The 19,285-nt window shown below is 54.5% G+C and overlaps 2 protein-coding genes across 4 annotated transcripts in view; one reads left to right on the plus strand and one right to left on the minus strand.

The window, feature by feature from the left end:
• HIP1R (huntingtin interacting protein 1 related) overlaps positions 1-4,982 on the plus strand; it is a 28,371-nt gene extending 23,389 nt beyond the window's left edge. For both annotated transcript variants that reach the window (XM_008005069.3, XM_008005068.3), the window contains exons 19-32: positions 141-288; positions 380-466; positions 869-976; positions 1,088-1,224; positions 1,450-1,560; positions 1,796-1,854; positions 2,070-2,100; positions 2,177-2,239; positions 2,453-2,553; positions 2,710-2,815; positions 2,947-3,070; positions 3,163-3,224; positions 3,340-3,546; positions 3,757-4,982. In XM_008005069.3, the coding sequence (XP_008003260.3) occupies positions 141-288; positions 380-466; positions 869-976; positions 1,088-1,224; positions 1,450-1,560; positions 1,796-1,854; positions 2,070-2,100; positions 2,177-2,239; positions 2,453-2,553; positions 2,710-2,815; positions 2,947-3,070; positions 3,163-3,224; positions 3,340-3,546; positions 3,757-3,804 (1,392 nt within the window). In that variant the 3' untranslated portion in view covers positions 3,805-4,982. The remainder of the gene's footprint in view (positions 1-140; positions 289-379; positions 467-868; positions 977-1,087; positions 1,225-1,449; positions 1,561-1,795; positions 1,855-2,069; positions 2,101-2,176; positions 2,240-2,452; positions 2,554-2,709; positions 2,816-2,946; positions 3,071-3,162; positions 3,225-3,339; positions 3,547-3,756) is intronic.
• Positions 4,983-7,205: 2,223 nt separating this feature from the next.
• VPS37B (VPS37B subunit of ESCRT-I) overlaps positions 7,206-19,285 on the minus strand; it is a 31,896-nt gene continuing 19,816 nt past the window's right edge. Inside the window, exons 1-4 of one of the 2 annotated variants that reach the window (XM_037995709.2) lie at positions 13,817-13,931; positions 12,804-12,975; positions 10,392-10,474; positions 7,206-9,507 (exon numbers count right to left, since the gene is read on the minus strand). In XM_037995709.2, coding sequence (XP_037851637.1) covers positions 9,016-9,507; positions 10,392-10,474; positions 12,804-12,948 — 720 coding nt within the window. In that variant the 5' untranslated portion in view covers positions 12,949-12,975; positions 13,817-13,931 and the 3' untranslated portion in view covers positions 7,206-9,015. Of the gene's footprint in view, positions 9,508-10,391; positions 10,475-12,803; positions 12,976-13,816; positions 13,932-19,285 lie in introns of those variants that run through there. The other variant, XM_008005071.3, reaches the window with a different exon arrangement.

Consider the following 19,285-nt stretch of genomic DNA (forward strand, 5'->3'; position numbering starts at 1 on the left):
TTTCTAGAACTATCCACCTCCCTGACCAGTGAGGGTCTCAGCTGGGCTCCAACTGGCAGCTCATGGGTCAGTCCAGGGCTGGGGCACATCCTTGGCCTTAGGGAGGGTCTCTAAGCTGCCCTCTTCGCCCCCATTGCCAGGAGTCTCAGGAGCAGGGTCTGCGGCAGCGGCTGCTGGATGAGCAGTTTGCAGTGCTGCAGGGCGCTGCTGCCGAGGCCGCAGGCATCCTGCAGGATGCTGTGAGCAAGCTGGACGACCCCCTGCACCTGCGCTGTACCAGCTCCCCAGGTAGATGGTGGGGCCACACTCAGCCGCTCCTTCCCATCCCCCAGCCCTGAGCAGCGGGTGGCAGGGGCCTCAGTTCTCCTTGTGCTTGCAGACTACCTGGTGAGCAGGGCCCAGGAGGCTTTGGATGCCGTGAGCGCCCTGGAGGAGGGCCACGCCCAGTACCTGACCTCCTTGGCAGGTGAGTGTGGCCCGAGCAGGGCGGAGGCGAGGGCTGTGTCCCAGTTCCAGCGCCCATGGCCACCTCTTGCCTTTTGGGAGGTTTACAGACAGCAGGGACTTCTCTGGGAAGCTAAGCAGATGCCCCCGCCTGCTCCTTCCCAGGAACCCAGCCCTGCCCTGTGGACAAATAGGCTTTTGTCTCTGGGGCCTGGGCCACCGTGCGTCTGCATGCAGGTGGCAGGGCACTGAAGGGCCTGGAGCCACACACACTGCGGTGTGGTTCCCACTGCCTGCTGGATGTCGGTCTTGCCGAGCCCTCCTTTCCTTTTCCTCCTCCTCCTCCTGGGACCACCGACAGTGGTCCCAGTGCTAGTGTCTCAGTGTCATCCTCCCCCAACCTTGGCCCCACCCACCCGCACAGACGCCTCCACCCTGGTGGCAGCCCTGACCCGCTTCTCCCACCTGGCTGCGGACACCATCATCAATGGAGGTGCCACCTCCCACCTGGCCCCCACCGACCCTGCCGACCGTAAGTGGGTCCCGGGATAGTAGGTTCTGTCTGTCTCACTAGCTTGTCTGCCCTGGGAGTCTTTATGGGGCCTGTGGGGGGTGTTCCACTTACGGTCCTTTCTCACCCCAGGCCTGATAGACACCTGCAGGGAGTGTGGGGCCCGCGCTCTGGAGCTCATGGGGCAGCTGCAGGACCGGCAGGCTCTGCGGCACGTGCAGGCCAGCCTGCTGCGGACACCCCTGCAGGGCATCCTTCAGCTGGGCCAGGTGAGGCGCCGCTGAGTGTGGGTTTGGGGGCCTTGGGCCTGCCTCTGACCTCTGCACCCGCCTCTGGGTTGGCTGAACAGGTGTTTGTGTGTGGAGCCTGCAGCCTCAGGACACAGGGTGGGAACCATGCACCCTCCTCAGTCCCTGTGGCCCCACCTCTTTCCCAGGCTGCCCGTGGGCTTGTGGGGATGGAGGCTACCCCTGTCTGACTCCCATCCTCACCAGGAACTGAAACCCAAGAGCCTAGATGTGCGGCAGGAGGAGCTGGGGGCCATGGTTGACAAGGAGATGGCGACCACGTCTGCAGCCATTGAAGATGCCGTGCGGAGGATTGAAGTGAGCACGGGATCTGGGGACTCCCCTCATTCCTGTGGAGCTTTGGGGACCAAAGGCCCCAACTTGGCTGTGTACAGGCTGCACCCACTCCTGCTCTTAGCCTCCAGGCAGGGGACAGATGGTGTTTTCCAGGGGCCTGTGAGGTCAGAGCTGAGAGGGCAGGAGGCAGCCCTGGCTTTCCCAGGACCACAGTCCCCTCCTCCCAGCCAGCTCACCGCTCTGTTCTTGGGTGCAGGACATGATGAACCAGGCACGACACGCCAGCACGGGGGTGAAGCTGGAGGTGAACGAGAGGTGAGCCCCCCTTCTGTCTCTCAGGCCCAGCCTGAGGCGGGCTTCCCATGGCCCCTGAGGTTCTGCCCCTAATGTTTTGCTCACGGGGAAGGAAGGCCTGGCTCAGAGCAGACACTCCCTCCCTACCTGCTGAGCCCTGCTGTGGCCAGGCCCACCATGGTGTCATGTGGGCCGCCCTGCAGAGCAGCAGCCAAGTCTTCCCTTCTCTCCCCCAGGATCCTCAACTCCTGCACAGACCTGATGAAGGTGAGGGGGCTGTGACCCCGGGTGGGGGGTTCCGCACCTGGAGGACCACCAGTCATTGCTGTCTTGGTCTTGGCAGGCCATCCGGCTCCTGGTGATGACGTCCACTAGCCTGCAGAAGGAGATCGTGGAGAGCGGCAGGGTGAGGGGCCGGCTGGCAACAGGGCACAGTCCGCAAGGAACCTGACCCCCAGCCCAGGCCACCCTGGGCATGAGGCCCCCCCACCCCCTACCACAGGGAGGCCTGAGGGATGCACCCTATTGCCAGAGTGAGGTGAGAAGGGCCCCTGAGGACCCCTTTCCACTTCGGTGTCCTTGATTGGCATGTCCTGCCCTGTTCTCCCGTCGCCACTAGGGGGCAGCCACACAGCAGGAATTTTACGCCAAGAACTCGCGCTGGACCGAAGGCCTCATCTCGGCCTCCAAGGCTGTGGGCTGGGGAGCCACGCAGCTGGTGTAGGTTGCCCTGAGTAGGGATGGGCGGGGGGCTGCTTCCTGCCAGTTGGAACAGTTTGGGGGATCAACAGGGTGCAGAGAGTAGAGGGGGTGTGGAGTGGCACCAGCTGTCCATGGGGTCAGAGACTCTGGCCCTGACTGGCCCTTGCCCCTCAGGGAGGCGGCTGACAAGGTGGTGCTTCACATGGGCAAGTATGAGGAGCTCATCGTCTGCTCCCACGAGATCGCGGCCAGCACGGCCCAGCTGGTGGCGGCCTCCAAGGTGAGCTTGCACGCTGACAGCGGCACACCAGGCTCTGGGCCCAACTTGGCCTGGGCTGTGGCTGCCAAGCCCAGGCCTGCTGCTGTCCTGAGCTGGGAGACCTGGGCCCACCCTGACCCCTCGCCCCTTAGGTGAAGGCTGATAAGCACAGCCCCCACCTGAGCCGCCTGCAGGAATGCTCCCGCACAGTCAATGAGAGGGCTGCCAATGTCGTGGCCTCCACCAAGTCAGGCCAGGAGCAGATTGAGGACAGAGGTGAGTGCCAGGTGCCAAGTGGGGGCTGCTGGCTCCCGAGACTGAATGGGGGTGGGCACCCAGATGCTCACCACCTTGCCCTCCGACCACAGACACCATGGATTTCTCTGGCCTGTCCCTCATCAAGCTGAAGAAGCAGGAGATGGAGACCCAGGTAGGCGCCCATGGCTGCTCCGTGACCTCTGAGCTCATCCTTCGGGCGAAACCTGGACCCAGGAGAGGGCTCCCTGGGGAGTCTGAGCTGGGTTGAGCAGGCTGTGTGGCTACAGGTGCGTGTCCTGGAGCTGGAGAAGACGCTGGAGGCTGAACGCATGCGGCTGGGGGAGTTGCGGAAGCAGCACTACGTGCTGGCTGGGGCATCAGGCAGCCCTGGAGAGGAGGCGGCCAGCCAGCCCAGCGCTGCCCCCCGAAGTGTAACCACCAAGAAACCACCACTGGCCCAGAAGCCCAGCGTGGCCCCCAGACAGGACCACCAGGTGCCATCTGCACTGGGATGGGGGAGTTCCTGGAGGGGGGTGCTGTGCCCGGCCCCGGAGGGGCATGTGGTGCACGTCCCTGGGGAAGTCAGGGACTACTGAAAACCCCTGGCGACACAGCATGCAGGGAGGAGGAGCTTGCTCAAGGGAAAGGTGGGGCCCCAGGAGCCTGGCTGTGACCACTGACCCCCCCACCTTTAACCCCTGCAGCTTGACAAAAAGGATGGCATCTACCCAGCTCAACTTGTGAACTACTAGGCCCCCCAGGGGTCCAGCAGGGCGGCTGGTAGACAGGCCTGGGCCTCTGCGACTGCCCTGACAGGACCGAGGGACCTTGCCCCTCCACCTGGTGCCCAAGCCTCCCGCCCCACCGTTCTGATCAGTGTCCTCAAGGCCCCTGGCCCTTACTGAACCTGCAGGGGCCTGGGCCATGTGGGTGGTGCTTCTGGATGTGAGTCTCTTATTTATCTCAGAAGGAACTTTTGGGTGCAGCCAGGACCCAGTAGGCTTCAGCGTCAACTCTTCAGGAAATGCGTGTTTTTAATATTCCGAGCTAGAGCTCTTCTTCCTACCTTTGTATTCAGCACACTGGGAAACCGGGCCAGTGTGGGGCTCCCTGCCTTCCGCACTCCTGAAGGCTGTGGATGGACGGAAGGCACACAGTCCGTGCTGGCTGATGGGACGAGGGTCAGGCATCCCGTCTGTGGCCTTCTGGGGCACCGATTCTACCAGGCCCTCCAGCTGCGTGGCCTCCGCAGACCAGGCTCTGGGTGGGCTGGAGGAATGTTGCCCGTTACTCCTCAGGCCTGGCCCTTGGGCCTCCGTGATGGGAGCCCCCAGGAGGGGTCAGATGCTGGAAGGGGCCGCTTTCTGGGGAGCGAGGTGAGACACAGTGGCCCAGGCGCTGCCTTCACGCCTGGAGTTTCCATTTCCAGCTGGAATAGGCAACCACCCCCATTTCCTGTTTTCCATTCCCCCGTTCTGGCCGCGCCCCACTGCCCACCTGAAGGGGTGGTTTCCAGCCCTCTGGAGAGTGGGCTTGGCCCTAGGCCCTCCAGCTCAGCCAGGAAAAGCCCAGAAATCCAGCTGCTGGACCAGGGCCCTCAGGGAGGGGACCCTGCGGCTAGAGCGAGCTAGGCCCTGGCTTTGCCCATCAGATTTGAACAAATATGTGTCCCTTGAGCCCGAGGGGAGTGGCCGGAGGGGTGGGACCAGGCTGGGAGGACAGAGCCAGCAGCTGCCATGTCCTCCTGTCCTCACCCCCGCCCCAGGCCCCAGCCCTTTAGCCCTTCACCCTGTGCTCTGGAAAGGCTACCACATACTGGCCAAGGTCAGGAGCAGTAAGAATGAGCCAGAACCAGCCCCTTGGCTTTGTGTTAGCATTTCCTCCTGCTGAAGTGTTGTGCTGGCAATAAAATGCACTTTGACTGTTGTCACTGATGCCCCAGAGGGGCTGTGCCTGGCTCTTCATTCCTTCAGGGATGCACGTACCCTTGTCTAGGCCCTGGCCAGGCGCTGGGATGGGGACCCCATCGTGTCTGCATTTAATGCTAGAATACTCGGGACCGCAGAAAAGCTCAGCAGGGCTGTCACAGGCTGTGCGTGTCTGCCTTCCACTCTGGGAGATTTATGGGCCCTGGGGCCCTCCTTTTATACAGGAGGCCAAGAGCCAGCTGCCTTCACAGAGGCTACCTCCCCTCCCAGCCTCGATGCCCACAGCTTCCCTGGGGTTCCCAGCAGTTGCTGACCCCCTCATGGTCTGAGACCATGGCTGACAGTTCCTAAGGTGGAGACCCTGACTCCCAGCTGGCTTGGACTTGAGCCATGACCACACACAGCCTTTGCACTTACCGGAAACCTGGAAGGGCATTCAGTCCCTGGGTGTGTGGCAGCCTCACAAGCACCCACTTTACCCAGGAGCACATGCCAGAGGGAAGGCTGAGGTGGGTGAGCTCACCCTGTCCCACCCCCTCCCAAGATTATGGAGAAACAGGACAGGGTGGGTCAGGGGAGAGAAAAGGCCCCTTGGCTGGCTCCTGTATGGCCTCAGACGAGCCTCCCACCTGTGCCCAGGTCTCCTGGAGGGTGAAGTGGGGCCTCAGCTGGGGCTGCGTAGCCAGGGTGCTTGTGCCAGGTGGCTAGGACCATGGATGTGAAAGGGCCTTGCAAGCTGACCACAAGGCTCAGACCCCCGTGCCTGGCTCTTGTTTACACGGCAAGATGGCTTCAGAAAACACTAATGGAACTGATTCTCCACCAGATACAGACCAGTGAAAATCCACAGGCACTGACACCACTTGACTGATCATTCTTGAGTTCTCAATGACCAAACTTCTTGAGATGGAGTCTTGCTGTCACCCAGGCGGCAATACAGTGGTGTGCCTTGGCTCACTATAACCTCCTCCCAGGTTCAAGAAACTCTGCCTCAGCCTCCCGAGTAGCTGGGATTACAGGTATGCACCACCATGCCTAATTTTTGTATTTTTAGTAGAGATGAGACTTTGCCATGTTGGCCAGGCTGGTCTCGAACTCCTGACCTCAAGTGATCTGCCCCCCTCAGTCTCCCAAAGTGCTGGGATTACAGGCCACTGTGCCCGGCCAAAACCTTTAATTGGAAAGGCCGCCTCATGTGGGGCTAGAAAGCAGGAGCTTGGGGTCTGGTCCTGCTTCTCCACCCTCTTGGACCTGTCACTGCCTCTCCCTGGTCCTCCTTGTGAACGGCGCACACAGCAGGAGGAGAGGCTCCCAGAAGGCAAGGTTCATGAGCCACAAGACTCTGTGAAGTCCAGCAGCCTCACTGAAGTGGTCAACAGATTTGGCTATAAGCTTCCTGGCAGTCACTGGGAAGACAAACTATCAGACACCTTTTCTTTAAGGCAAACTGGCTTCTCAGGAAATGCTTCCCTCTTCCTCACAGAAGAACCACAGAAATTTCTCCTTCACATCCTCATAGGACAATGATGTGCCAGGAATGGCCGCTGTTAGAGGAGACAGCAACAAGTGAGCTTGCTCTCATCTCAGTTCCTCAAGTCCCTCACAGGGGCACTGTGACTCAGATACACAGCTCAGCTGGGATGGTGAGGACACAGGCACACAGCTCAGCCGGGGCGGCAGGCACAGGGTACAAATTCTGTAGCTCTGCAAGGAGGCAGGGCTTGCGGGGTCCCCTCCTCTCAGCCTAGAGAAGGAAGCAACACCCACTGGGCTTTGAAGTGGGCAGAGGCAACTGCCTTCTTGAAACACCTGCTGGCAAGTCCCCAAAGCAAAACATCAGAGCCACTAGTTTTCCCACTAAAAACCACCACAAAGTTTCACCCCTCACATAGCACACGGTGGCAACCTCATGGACAGAGAGCAGGCACAGCCTGAGCCCTGAGGTCACCCTCAGTCCCCTACTTGGACACAGTGGCTGTGATCCTGAAGACACACTCTCTTACGCACAGAACATGCTCTGTCCATGACTGCTGTTTATGAGACTCTGGTGACCAAGAGGGTAAGAGGCCCTGCCTGCGCCAGGACCCTGGACAGGCAGAGATTTTTGTCTTCAGCTTCAAAAACAGACATCCCAGCCAGCTTCCCTGCTGGAACTTTGATCACTGATATTTCAGAACCAGACATCATGAACATCCACATCCCCAAGTAAATAAGTGACAGGCCTGTAATTAATAATTCTCTATTTATTAAAAAGGGTCCTACAGCTTTACAGCCACAGCACCGTACACGGCCCTGAACAGCGATGGTGAGCCCGGTCAGGGGCCCCTTTACAACTCCAATGCCGAGCTCACGTTTGGCTGCGACCGTGGCCAGGCTGTGGCATCCCCGACAGCGGCCACTGGTGGAGGTATGGGGGCGGGTGGCACCGCTCAATCGAGATTCACAGAACATGGCAAGCCTGCCTGACTGGCATGGCAGTGAATCATCCTGTACAGCTTCATTTCTTTTAAGAAAACAGTTACAGTAGAGTTCAAGTCCGAGAACAGGAATGTACAGTCACTGAGGACAAAAGGCAGTGGCCTGGTCCGTGGCCCACTGGGACAGATCCCGCTTTAGTTCTGCCTTCTGTCACCCTGGCGGCTAGGCACATGTCAGGGCCCTGGATGCCTGACAAGTGACAGGGAAGAGGCGGGCCAGAAGGTCCACCGGTGAGCACCTGGGCCTTTTCTGTCAACAGGTGCCACTGCCCCCTGCTGGGCCCTGGGCCTTCAGCACACATGGCACGTGAAGATGAGGTCCCACGGGGGTGGAGGGAAGAGCAGGTGCAGGCGGTCGGAGTGCAGCCCTGTCCCTCAATCCCATGGGGTGAGCTTTCACCAGACCCCTAACACTGCCCACGCTGAGCCACCAGCCAGCCAGGGGCAGAGGATATTGGCTAAGGGTAGCCTAGGTCAAGGTGGCCGGACATCTTGACCACCTGTAACAGGGCAATGAACTTGGACAAGCCCTTCAGAGAAAGCACAGCCAGGGCCCTGCCCAGCCCCTAGCAGGTGTAAGTCCTGGCACCGGGGGAAGCTAAGGCACAGCACGGACACCCGAGGGTGGGACCGTGCACTGCTTGCACGGAAGGAAATCACATCCACTTTATCAGCATTTCAATCTGCTCAAGACAGTATCTGCATTTTTAAAAAAATTTCCCTGAATGGTCTTGGGAGTGTCAAAAAAGTGTTTTCAATATAAAACAGGATAATCACACACGTAGTAAAAATATTGGGGGATTATTTCTTCATAGAAACCTTCAGGGCCAGCTTGAGGCAGGAGGGAGAGGAGGACCTGGGGACACAATTTGCTGTGCAAGTCCCGCTCGTGCGGTCCCCTCCCACACCGGCGGCCATTCTCTGGCCTCTGGACTCGGCAGTGGGCCCAGTGCAAACTTTGCTTGTGGCTCTGAAGCAAGAGCAGCAGCCAGGTCAGGCGGGGACTACAATGACCTCTCCCCAGGTCAGGCGGGGACTATGACGACCTCTCCCCAGCAGAGTCAGTGAGCAACAACGCAGCCGCAGGTGGCGGCCGGCCACGGCGCTCTTCCAGGCCGGCTGGCGCCCACCTGCCCTCACCAGGGCTGCAGTGGCCGGTGGGTGAGACACATAGGACTTTCGAAAATAAGTATTACGAACCATGCTCATTAAATAAAACTGCAATGGAAGGACCAAAATTCTAAATGGGAATGGGGGAGAGGCCTTGTTTCTTCCCAAATACGAGTTCATCAACGCTAAGATACTTAGAAATCACACGGAGAATGCAAACCAATGCGACGCACAGGTGTCAGGCTGCAACCCGGCACACACAACTGCCTCGTTGCCCAAAGCCTGGGCTTCTACTACTCACCACTGACCTACAGTTCTAAAATCAGACAGACACGCTGGCCCAGGGCCCCAGAGCCCTTGGCACAGAGTGGACCTCCAGCCTCCCTCCCACGTGCGGAGCACAACACAGCAGGCGGAAGGAGTCTCCCGGGAAGGGCCGCGCCGGTGCTCACTGGAGGATGAAACCCGGCTGGTGCGGAGGGAGCCGGGGCGGGGGTCTCTGGGGGAGAGCTGGCGGATACGGGGACATGAACTGCGAAGAGAATCCTTGCTGAGTGGCGAGGCCCACGCGGGGGGGCAGGGGCGGACACTGTAATCCTGGGTACTGCACGGCCTGTCCCGAGCTCATGGCCGCAGTAAACGGGGTGGCTAAGCGTCCTGCAGGCACTGGGGGTGGTGGTGGGGGGATGCGCCGAGGCGCAACGGCGGGGGGCCCACTGGCCTCCGGGGCAGGGTAGGGAAGGGGGGTGGTAGGTGCCAGTTCGGGCAGCCTGGGGGGCAGCGGGGCCAGGGCCTGCGGGAGTCTCTGCCCCTTCAGCACCATCTCCTGGAGCTTCTCGATTTTCACCCGTCGCATGTGGGCCAGTTTCCGTTTGCTCTGATAGACGTCAATGAAGGAATCCAGAGGAAGTTCTCCATCCAGAAACTTCTCTGCCATGTTCTGAAAGAGGCAGAAACCTGGTTACAGGGAAGCCAGATGGGGAGGACGCTCCCTTCGTGATCTAGGCACAAGGAGAGGCAACGCCCAGCTGCTTCCAACACTGCCCCTCCCTGTAGAGAGGGCCCTGCTCCTGCTCCAGATCCCAGAGGTTGCGGACTCAGGCTTCAGCATGAGCTGCCACCAGGCAGAGCCACTGGGCAAAGAGGAGGGCAGTCCTGCTGTGCACCCCACCACCAGCGTGACAGGCAAAGGAGCTGGCCTTTGGGTGAGGGCTCTGACTCCTGGGTCCCAGGCCTCTCTCGAGCCCACTGGCGTCCAACACCTCCTTGCTTCCACCCGGCCGCACCCTGACTAACAGACTCGCCCTGGGTGGATCAGCAGGACAGAAACGCCTGTGCCCACTGGGGCCCCCCAAGGCTTCATAGTTCATTGAACCCAGCCCTGTCTTGGCAGGACCCTGCCAGCCCCTGCCTGCGACAACTGCAACATTCGACCCTGACTCATTCCCTAATTGCCTGGCGAGGCTCAAGGCTCTAATGCGCAGCTGGGACGTGTCCCAGGAGCTCTGTAGCCCCCAGCTAGCCCTTGAACCACTGCACGTGGTAATTCACCACTGGCCCCAGGGGCTGGCGTTCTCAGAGTGGCCCACATGCCCTCTCTTGGCCCTCCCTCGGACCTGCCCTCACTCACCCTGCTGTTCCCTGGACCCCTGCCTGGCACTTTCCCCAGCACACAGGCCAGGCTGCCTGCTGGCATACAGCCTGCACACCTGGGAGGTACCACCTCCTGACCGTGGCAGTGTGGCGCTCACGCTCCCTGGAGGCAGTGGGCCCGCTGACTGCCCAAAGTGCCCCAAGGATTCCACCAAGGCTGGTTGGCTTTACCTCAGTGTCTTCCTCAATCTTGGCCCCTTCTGCTTGAAGAAGTGCTAACAGGGTCTCCAAGGAAGCACTGCTAGACTGTCTGTCTGGAAAAGAAGCAAGAGGCATGACAAGAGTGACAGGCGTACAGGTAAAGCCCTTCATGATGCCATCCACACAGACCATGGCAGGATCGCACCTTCCTTTCCAAGAAGCTGAATGTGAAAGGCTTGAAAACCTATAAGGAACAAGTACACCAAGCCAGTGCCAGGGGCCAACGGCCCATGTCGGAGCAACCTGTGCCATGAGCTGCTTCTAGAGCCAGCTGCTTTCAAATATGGGGCAGTGACATTGTCGTCATGCCATTTTGTATTTCCTTTATGTTTTGAGTGGTAACTTACATCAAGTATATACATCTTAAGTGTGTAACTCAAATTTCCACATGTGTTTAACCCCCAACCACCACCCCCCAGATCCAGACACAGAACGTTTCCACCAGGCGCCCATAGGCCCACTGCACCCGCCAGGTAACCCCTACGCTGGCCTCCACCACCACAGAGGAGCTCCGCCTGGTCTTGACTCCACATCCTGGAATCAGAGCACAGGCCATACTCTGCTGGCTTCTTCCACTCAGCACCGCGTCTCTGAGACCCTGCTCAGGTCTGTGAATCAGTTCGTTTCAATGCTGTGTAGTGTTCCATTGTGTAAATAGACTTTACGTGCCCATCACCCCATAGATGGACATTTTGATTGTTTCCAAATTTTATTATAAGGAAGGTAATAAGGATACAACATTCTTGTACCTCCCTTCTGAGAGACATTAATGTCCATTTCTGTTGGGTATACACCCAGGAGCAGAGCCGCTGAACTGCAGCACGCACACACTCTTAATGTTAGTAGGTACTACCCAACAACTTTCCCGAGGTGAAATGAAAAAAGGAGCTGGCTGTGGTGGCCACACCTGTAAGTCCCAATGCCCCACGGACACTCCTACCAGCAACAGATGCATGGCACTTCACTAGCACTTGGTACTGCTGGTCTTTTTACTTTTCATCACTCTGGTTTGGGTGTGTTATTGTAAATTTTTACTGAAGTTAATGGAGAAAATGACAAGATGATAGCAAGTAGTGACAGACATCACTGTAAACCTCACTGCAGAATTTTTAACCCAAATTCTTTTAAGGGATGGGGTCTCCGTCACCCAGGCTGGAGTACAGTAATGCAATCACAGTTCATTGTAGCCTCAGCCTTCAGAGTAGGTGGGACTATAGGCGAGCACCACCACTCCCGGCTTATTTCATTTCTTCTGTGGAGACACAGTCTCACTCTGTCGCCCAGGCTGGAGTACAGGGGTGCAATCATGGCTCACTGCAGCTTCAACCTCTAAGGCTCGAGCAATTCTCCTTCCTCAGCCTCCCAAGTAGCTAGGACCACAGGCGTGTGCCACCACACCCAGCTCCAACTTTATCTAAATGTCCCTTTGATAACTATCAAAAGCACTCAGGATGCTCAACAATCTTTAATTCTGATGTCTCCTCCTAATGGCTGCAAATTAAAGTATGTCATTAAAATGTTCCAGTGATGTGTATTTTTTTTACCATTAACAAATAGCATAAGACAAACAGGCAAACAGCATAAGACATCTGTTGAATATCATAATTCAGAAAACTGCTTTTTCTATGCTGTTTAGAGAAGGTGGGGTCTTGAATTTAAAAAGTGGCAAGTCTCCTCTTCTAAACTGGTGACTGCTAAACTGGCTGGCTTCCTCCTAATCCCCATCCCCTTTTCTGGTAAATGCCCCGAGGTACCCACATTTCTGCCACCTGCTCCACGCTGCAAACCCTGGAGGTGTGTGTGGACCTGGGCTGACCTCAGCAGTCATCGCCACCAGGCAGGGCCACTGGGAGGAGGGGGCAGTCCTGCTATACACCCTGCCCTCTCGAACCACAAGTGAAGAGAGGCTGCAGGCCCGGGGGCCCTCCATATTCCATACATAAACTAGTCCAATACAGTGGCTCATGTCTGTAATAGCAGCGCTTTGTGAGGCAAAGGCCGGAGGATGGCTTGAGTTCAAGACCAGTTTGGGCAACATAGCAAGATGACCTCTCTACAAAAAAATGAGAAACTAGCCTGCTTGGGTAGTGCACACCTGTGGTCCCAGCTACTCAGGAGGCTGAGGCAGGAGGATCACCTGAGCCCAGGAGGTCGAGTGGCTGCGCTGAGCCATGGTTGCACCACTGCACTCCAGCCTGAGACAGCAAGACCCTGTTTCTAAAAATAAATAAATAATATATTATAAGCTATTTCTTCATTGCAGTAGAGTCACTACCTTAATCTGAAAATTTTCAATAATATTTCCTTCCTGGTAGGGCAATAGCTTGAAATGCGTCCTTCTCTCAACTCTTTATTCTCAAGTGATCACCCTTAAAAAGTTACCTAATTTGGTCTTCTTTATCTGATAGGCTTCAAAGAGAACCTGGAGTTCCTGGTATTTCTGGGTCAAGCGTGCTTTCAATGTGTCCAGCTGGGGTTGGTACAGAAGGTTTCCTTCTGCCAGGCTCCGGTTGCTGGCAAGTGTCATTTCTTTGTTAAGCTGAACATTCTGCGTCTGCAAGGAACACACGAGATGATGAGAACCAAAAGTATATCAGCTCCTAGACCCCTGGAGGTCCCCACGCACACCCCAGGAGCCCGCTGCGGCTGCGGCTGCTGCCGCCTCACTGGTCTCCACAGCTGGCACCGCATGCCAGGCAGATGCTACCGGCCCAGAGCCAAACCCCTGGTTTCTCATTTGGAGCTGCTGCCCGTCGCAAAGAATGAGGCCGACTTCCTTCCAGCACGTTTCCAGGACAGGCTTTGTCCTGTGACTCCAGGCAGACAGAGGCTTCCCTGCCACGGCTGCTCTGTGACTTGAATTCCTTACTACGGCCATTGTGCTTGCAGAAGTAAACAGCTGTAAAGATTTAGAATTTGATTGTTTTCAAAACAAGTTTCTGCTGCTCCAGAGGAAGTTAAAGAACCACTTATCAGCAGTTGGCATGATGTCAATTCAGGCTTCATAAGCAGCCTAAGAGGTTCTACCAGCAAGCTGAAGAGACCCTGGGAAGGAACTGTGTTTCCAGCCACCGGGGTTCCTCGTCTCTCCCATGCCCACCCCAGCTCTTCTGAGCCTTCTAGCTCCTAGCTGTTGGTGGATGAGCAAAGCCGACCAAAAGTTGGGGGAAGAGGGAAGACATATTTTGCCCATCAGGGGTTTCATTTTGTCCTTTAGAGCAATGACAGGCTACCCTGGTAGGTAGAGAAGCCACATGCCCAGAACTTAGGGGAGAAAGACAGGGGTAGACGGTCTGAGAAAAAAAAAAAAAAGGCAAAACGCTCCTAGCAAAGCTTAGCCAAAGTTTAAATAAAAAACACAAATGCATGGGTACCCTAGTTCCCTTTTCACTCACCAGTGATCGGCTTCCTCTACCACAGCCCAGCCACTGCCACCTCACTTTCCTTCCACACCGTCAGTTTCAACAGCACGCGATTCCTTACCCAGTGTATGTCTGTTTCTCTTGAAGCAGCTCCTTCTTCAACCCCACCCATCTCATTTTCCCCTTAATATTTTCTACCACCCCACCCAGGCTATTTTTGCTGCTACTTCCTTCCTTTTGGTAGCTGGAGTATAGATTCCTGGCCATGCTGCCTCTGCTCCCCACCCCCAGTCATACCCGTTGATTGCTGTCATAGTTCCTGGTGTGCTCACACAAGTGCACACACACCACACACACAAGGAAGAGGCTCAGGGAATCAGAGAACAAAGAAACAAGCCCTTGGATCCATGCCTCAATCAGGAGATCCCTAACCCCAGGAGGAGGGCTCTGTTCAGCAGACAGTGATCTGCATCTCCAGACCAACAGCTGCGCCCAGAGCCCTAAAGATCAGGCTCCACTGAAAACCCGACAGGATTTAAATGACAATGAAAATCAAACCTCTCTCCCAACTATGAAGTAAAAGCTAGGAGTGTCCCGGAAATGTGGGTGGTAGAAATGCTTTCATCTCTTCTGATGCCTTTCACAAAAAAGGAGAATCTTGGGACTGGAAAGACCCAGTTTCACTGAGGTTCCTGGTAAGCAGTGGGGCTCCCGACACCCCCTTCCTCACCCACAGGGCGGCTCTCCATGGGCTTTCTATGCCCGGCCCAGCAGAAGCGTCTTTCTTCCATTGTCAAGCCATTTAAAAGAGCAAACAAAAACTACTGTATGGCCACTCTGGAAAACAGGCGCTTTTTAATAAAGCTGAATATGTAACTACCGTATGACCCAGAAATTGTACTCTTGGGCATTTATATCAGAGAAATGAGAACGTACTTCAACAAAAACCTGCCCAGGACTGTCGACAGCAACATTTATTTGTGACAACTAAAATCTAGAAGCAGCCCAGGTGTCTTTTAACAGGTGAATGGGTAAACAAGCTGCAGGCCAGCCAGGCTGCAAAATACCACTCAGCAGCAAAAGGAAGAAACTTGACTGGCAGGACTGATAACGCTCTAGGGAATCACACTGAGTGAAAACAGCCAACCCCAAAGGACCACTCACTCCACGACCCCATGAGCACAACACCCCTGAAATACAAAATCACAAAAATGGAGAACAGATTAGCGGTGTGTGGGGGACTACAAAAGACCGACATGAGGGATTTGCATGGGGACGGAGCCGTCCTGATGTTCTGTGTCCTGGCAGTATCAGTGCCCCATCCTGGTGCTGAGAGTGCACTGAATTTCACCAGATGTTACCCCAGGGGGTGGCTGGGAGAAGGGGACACAGGATCTCTCTGTATTCTTACAACTGCATGTGAAACTACGAGCATCTCAAAATAAAATTTAACCATAAATATAATCACCAACCACTGCTGAGATGGCTTTCTCCTGCTGGTCTCACCTGGCGGATGAGGAGAGGGGCAAGTGGTCCTGGCTGCACTGAGACAGGCCTTGCGCTCCTGCTCCCAGCCCCACAGTTGTGTGTGTTCCATCACTCTCAGTCAATTCTTTATTCAATAAACATTTACTGAGCAAGTATGATCTGCCACACCTGGAGTTAGGCACAGGGAATTCTGAGAAACAGGAATGCTCCCACCCTCAAATAAACTGAGTCAGCATAAATGGAGCCAAATTCATCAGCCCTGATCTGTGAGGCCCCAAATGGTCTGGTCCCCACCAACCCTTCCCAGTCAGTTCTGAGAAAGCAGGTCCCTAACCATCCTGCCTACACCAGCAGCCACCCTCTGCGAGCACCCACGTCTTTCGTGGCATCGTCACTGTCATCAGTGAAGATAAAATCTGTCGTCTCAATCACTGTCGGTCCCAACACTAAATACAGACGACATACTTGCCTTTGGCATCCCAAGCACTTTGCACACGTCTGCCACTCAGTGAAGATCTGTTGAATGAATCAGAGAGCCCCCCACAACCCCCAAAAAAGCCAAAATTCACTCAAAGCCAAGCCCGACAAATAAGGGACGTAAAAAAGTGTGGAGGAAGAAAAAGTGAGTTATGTTTGTTGAGTGCTAAGTGCCCCCAATCCTTGATGAAGTAGAGGTGCTCCCAGCAGAAAGTCACTAGAGACTGAGTCTGAGGGAGGGTGTCACACTGGACCTTAAAGTAATTGTCAAACAGAATTTCCTCAAAAGTCCTCAGTTAAAGTAGCACGCAGCAAGCGCAGGTCTCCCACGCAACCACCTGAAAGACAGCACTCAACGCAGCACCGACCAACACTCCCGCAGGCGGCCTGGACTACTCCACAGCAGTCTCAGCCTCAGCTGTGCCTTACGATCCCCGATCCCCGTTTACTAGGGAGTAGGGAGGCTGCTGTTAAAAATCTCACCGTCCCAACCAACCCCTACCTGTCAAGCTCTTCAGGAGGGGGCCCAGGCATGGATACTGTCTTCAAAGCTCCCTGTTGATACAGATCGCTAAGCTGAAAACTTGCTTCAGTTTCACCATAAAAATGCATCTACAAAGAAAATCTTATTTCTGTAGAGTTTAAGTCAAGTCAAAATTACGTGTCCTACATATTAGAAAGTCCTAGAGGAGAAGAACACGAGGAAAGCGTGGACTATAATAAAAAGACAACTCATTTGTCCACATTTCTGGGGTCTGGGGAAAAAAGGCAATTTGTTTTGTATAGGACACACATAAGCCACCAGGCATCAAAAGAGGCCAAATAAAACTCCAACTGAGGCCGGGTGTGGTGGCTCACACCTGTAATCCCAGTACTTTTGGGGGCCGCGGCAGGTGGATCACCTGAGGTTAGGAGTTTCAGACCAGCCTGACCAACATGGAGAAAACCCTTCTCTACGAAAAATACAAAATTAGCCGGGCAAGGTAGCACATGCCTGTAATCCCAGCTACTCGGAGGCTGAGGCAGGAGAATCATTTGAACTTGGGAGGCAGAGGTTGCGGTGAGCCGAGATAGCGCCATTGCACTCCAGCCTGGGCAACAAGAGTGAAACTGTCTCAAAAACAAACAAAAAAAACCCTCCAACTGAGGACTGCTAAACTGGCAGTGATTTTTTTTTTTAATATCCTTTGGGTATTCAGATGTTTTTAAATAATATAATTTTTTTTTTTATAATTGAGACAGTCTCGCTGTCACCCATGCTGGAATGCAGTGGAGTGATCTCAGCTCACTGCAGCCTGTCTGCAGGGTTCAAGCGATTCCTGTGCCTCAGTCTCTTGAGTAGCTGGGATTACAAGTGTGCACCACCCCTGGCTAATTTTTTTTGTATTTTTAGTAGAGATAAGGTTTTGCCACATTGGCCAGGATGGTCTTGAACTCCTGACCTCAAGTAATCTCCCTGCCTTGGCCTCTCAAAGTGCTAGGATTATAAGCATGAGCCACCACACCCAGACAAATACAGTAAATTCTAAGTGGCCACCCAGAGTATACCCACAGCACCCTGCAGGATAATGGCAGTGGGGACAATGGCCAGGATGCATGTGCTGAAGGTGGATGTCTTTTCTTAAGCATTGGATAAAATTTTTCAACACCAAAACCTGCCCCAGAACATACCTTGGATGCTACAATCAATGAAGAAACTCTTTCCTCAATCTTTTCGTTGTTACAGTTGGAAAATAAAAAGGGTGGCGGAGGAGAAACAACAGCTTTGTTCATTTGCAAAGCAAAGGCAAACTGGCCAGGACAGGCCTGGGAGGCCTCCATGGGCGCAGCACAAACCACTCAGCAAGGCCCAGATGGCAGTCACTCCGGCCACATACACCCAACTCTCCACCCCTCTGGGACTGATTCCAACCTCAATGTCTGTGACCAAATCTGTATAGTAAATCTGAGAATGCTTAGAGAGGTATTTTAGGAACCATCCAATTTTTAAAAAATAAATAAATAAATAAATAAATCTTAAGTTGCCACTGTCTTTGTTTCATGGTAGGCACCAACAAATACCTGAAATTGAAAACAGTGATGCCAACCTCTTGATCATTCTCATGATCCTTTTTGTTAACCATAGAAAAGTCTTTTCAGGAAATAATCTCTCTGTGGTAAAGGAACATTCTTATACATTTACTCAGTTTCACTTCAGTTTCCATTTCTCATAAGTGAAGAAAAATGAGATGCCTGATAACAGCATTTGTAGTAGGACCTGGCTTATCTAAACTTATTTCTGCCCACCTATCCGTGCATGAGCACAGTGAACTCTCTGGAAGCATGCTCACCCCAGGGTAACAGCAGCAGCCTGAGTGGGTGTGATTCTTTTACTTTCCGCTTTCTACTTTTAACTATCACAGTATTTGATTCATTAGGGCAACCACACATAACTTTGTAGAAAAAGGGTTTTTTTAAAGTTAAAAAAGTATCTTATGGCCAGGTGTGGTGGCTCACGCCTGTAATTCCAGCACTTTGGGAGGCCAAGGTGGGCAGATCACGAGGTCAGGAGATCGAGACCATCCTGGCTAACATGGTGAAACCCTGTCTCTACTAAAAATACAAAAAATTAGCTGGGAGTGGTGGCGGGCGCCTGTAGTCCCAGGTACTCGGGAGGCTGAGGCAGGAGAATGGCATGACCCCGGGAGGCGGAGCTTGCAGTGAGCAGAGGTCGCGCCACTGCATGCCAGCCTGGGCAACAGAGCAAGACTCCACCTCAAAAAAAAAAAAAAAAAGTATCTTACCTATACTTATCCAGGCAGAAATGTGGAGGTCTCTTTTATCTCTTGGGATGCTTACATTAATATATGTAACTCTCTCAGAACACACAGTCTGGCTGGGCACGGCTCACACCTGTAATCCTAGCACTTTGGGACGTCAAGGCGGGTGGATCACTTGAGGTCAGGAGTTCGAGACCAGCCTAGCCAAAATGATGAAACCCCCACCTCTACTAAAAATACAAAAAAATTAGCCAGCTGTGGTGGTGGGCGCCTATAATCCCAGCTACTGGGGAGGCTGAGACACAAGAATTGCTTGAACCTGGGAGGCGGAGGTTGCAGTGAGCTGAGATCATGCCACTGCACTTCAGTCTGGGCAAGAGAGTAAGACTCCGTCTCAGAGACAGAGAAAACACACACACACACACACACACTCTTTCTCAAATATGCATGTCATTATTTCTTTATTTGGGTGGGGAGAGTGTGGCAGAAAATAAAGTCAGCAAGAAAGAAGAGAGAGCTACAGTCCCCTCTGCATACGCCATGGCTGCTACAAAGGAGAGGCACGCAGGGGTAGAGGCAGGGGCGGGAGACTGCCTGCAGCTTTGTGGCCAATGCTGGGTCAAGGGTGTAGGTTTCCCATGGATGCATTCCAGACCAGACACTTGTACAATGTGAAATTCTGATTCCAGCTGGCCAGAGTCTAGCTCCTCCATCTGTGATTATAATTGTGCCTTCCTAAACACAAAGCAGACAAATCTGCCCACATTCCCAAGCTAAA

Source organism: Chlorocebus sabaeus, chromosome 11 (assembly GCF_047675955.1).
Source record: "Chlorocebus sabaeus isolate Y175 chromosome 11, mChlSab1.0.hap1, whole genome shotgun sequence".
Lineage (NCBI taxonomy): Eukaryota > Metazoa > Chordata > Mammalia > Primates > Cercopithecidae > Chlorocebus > Chlorocebus sabaeus.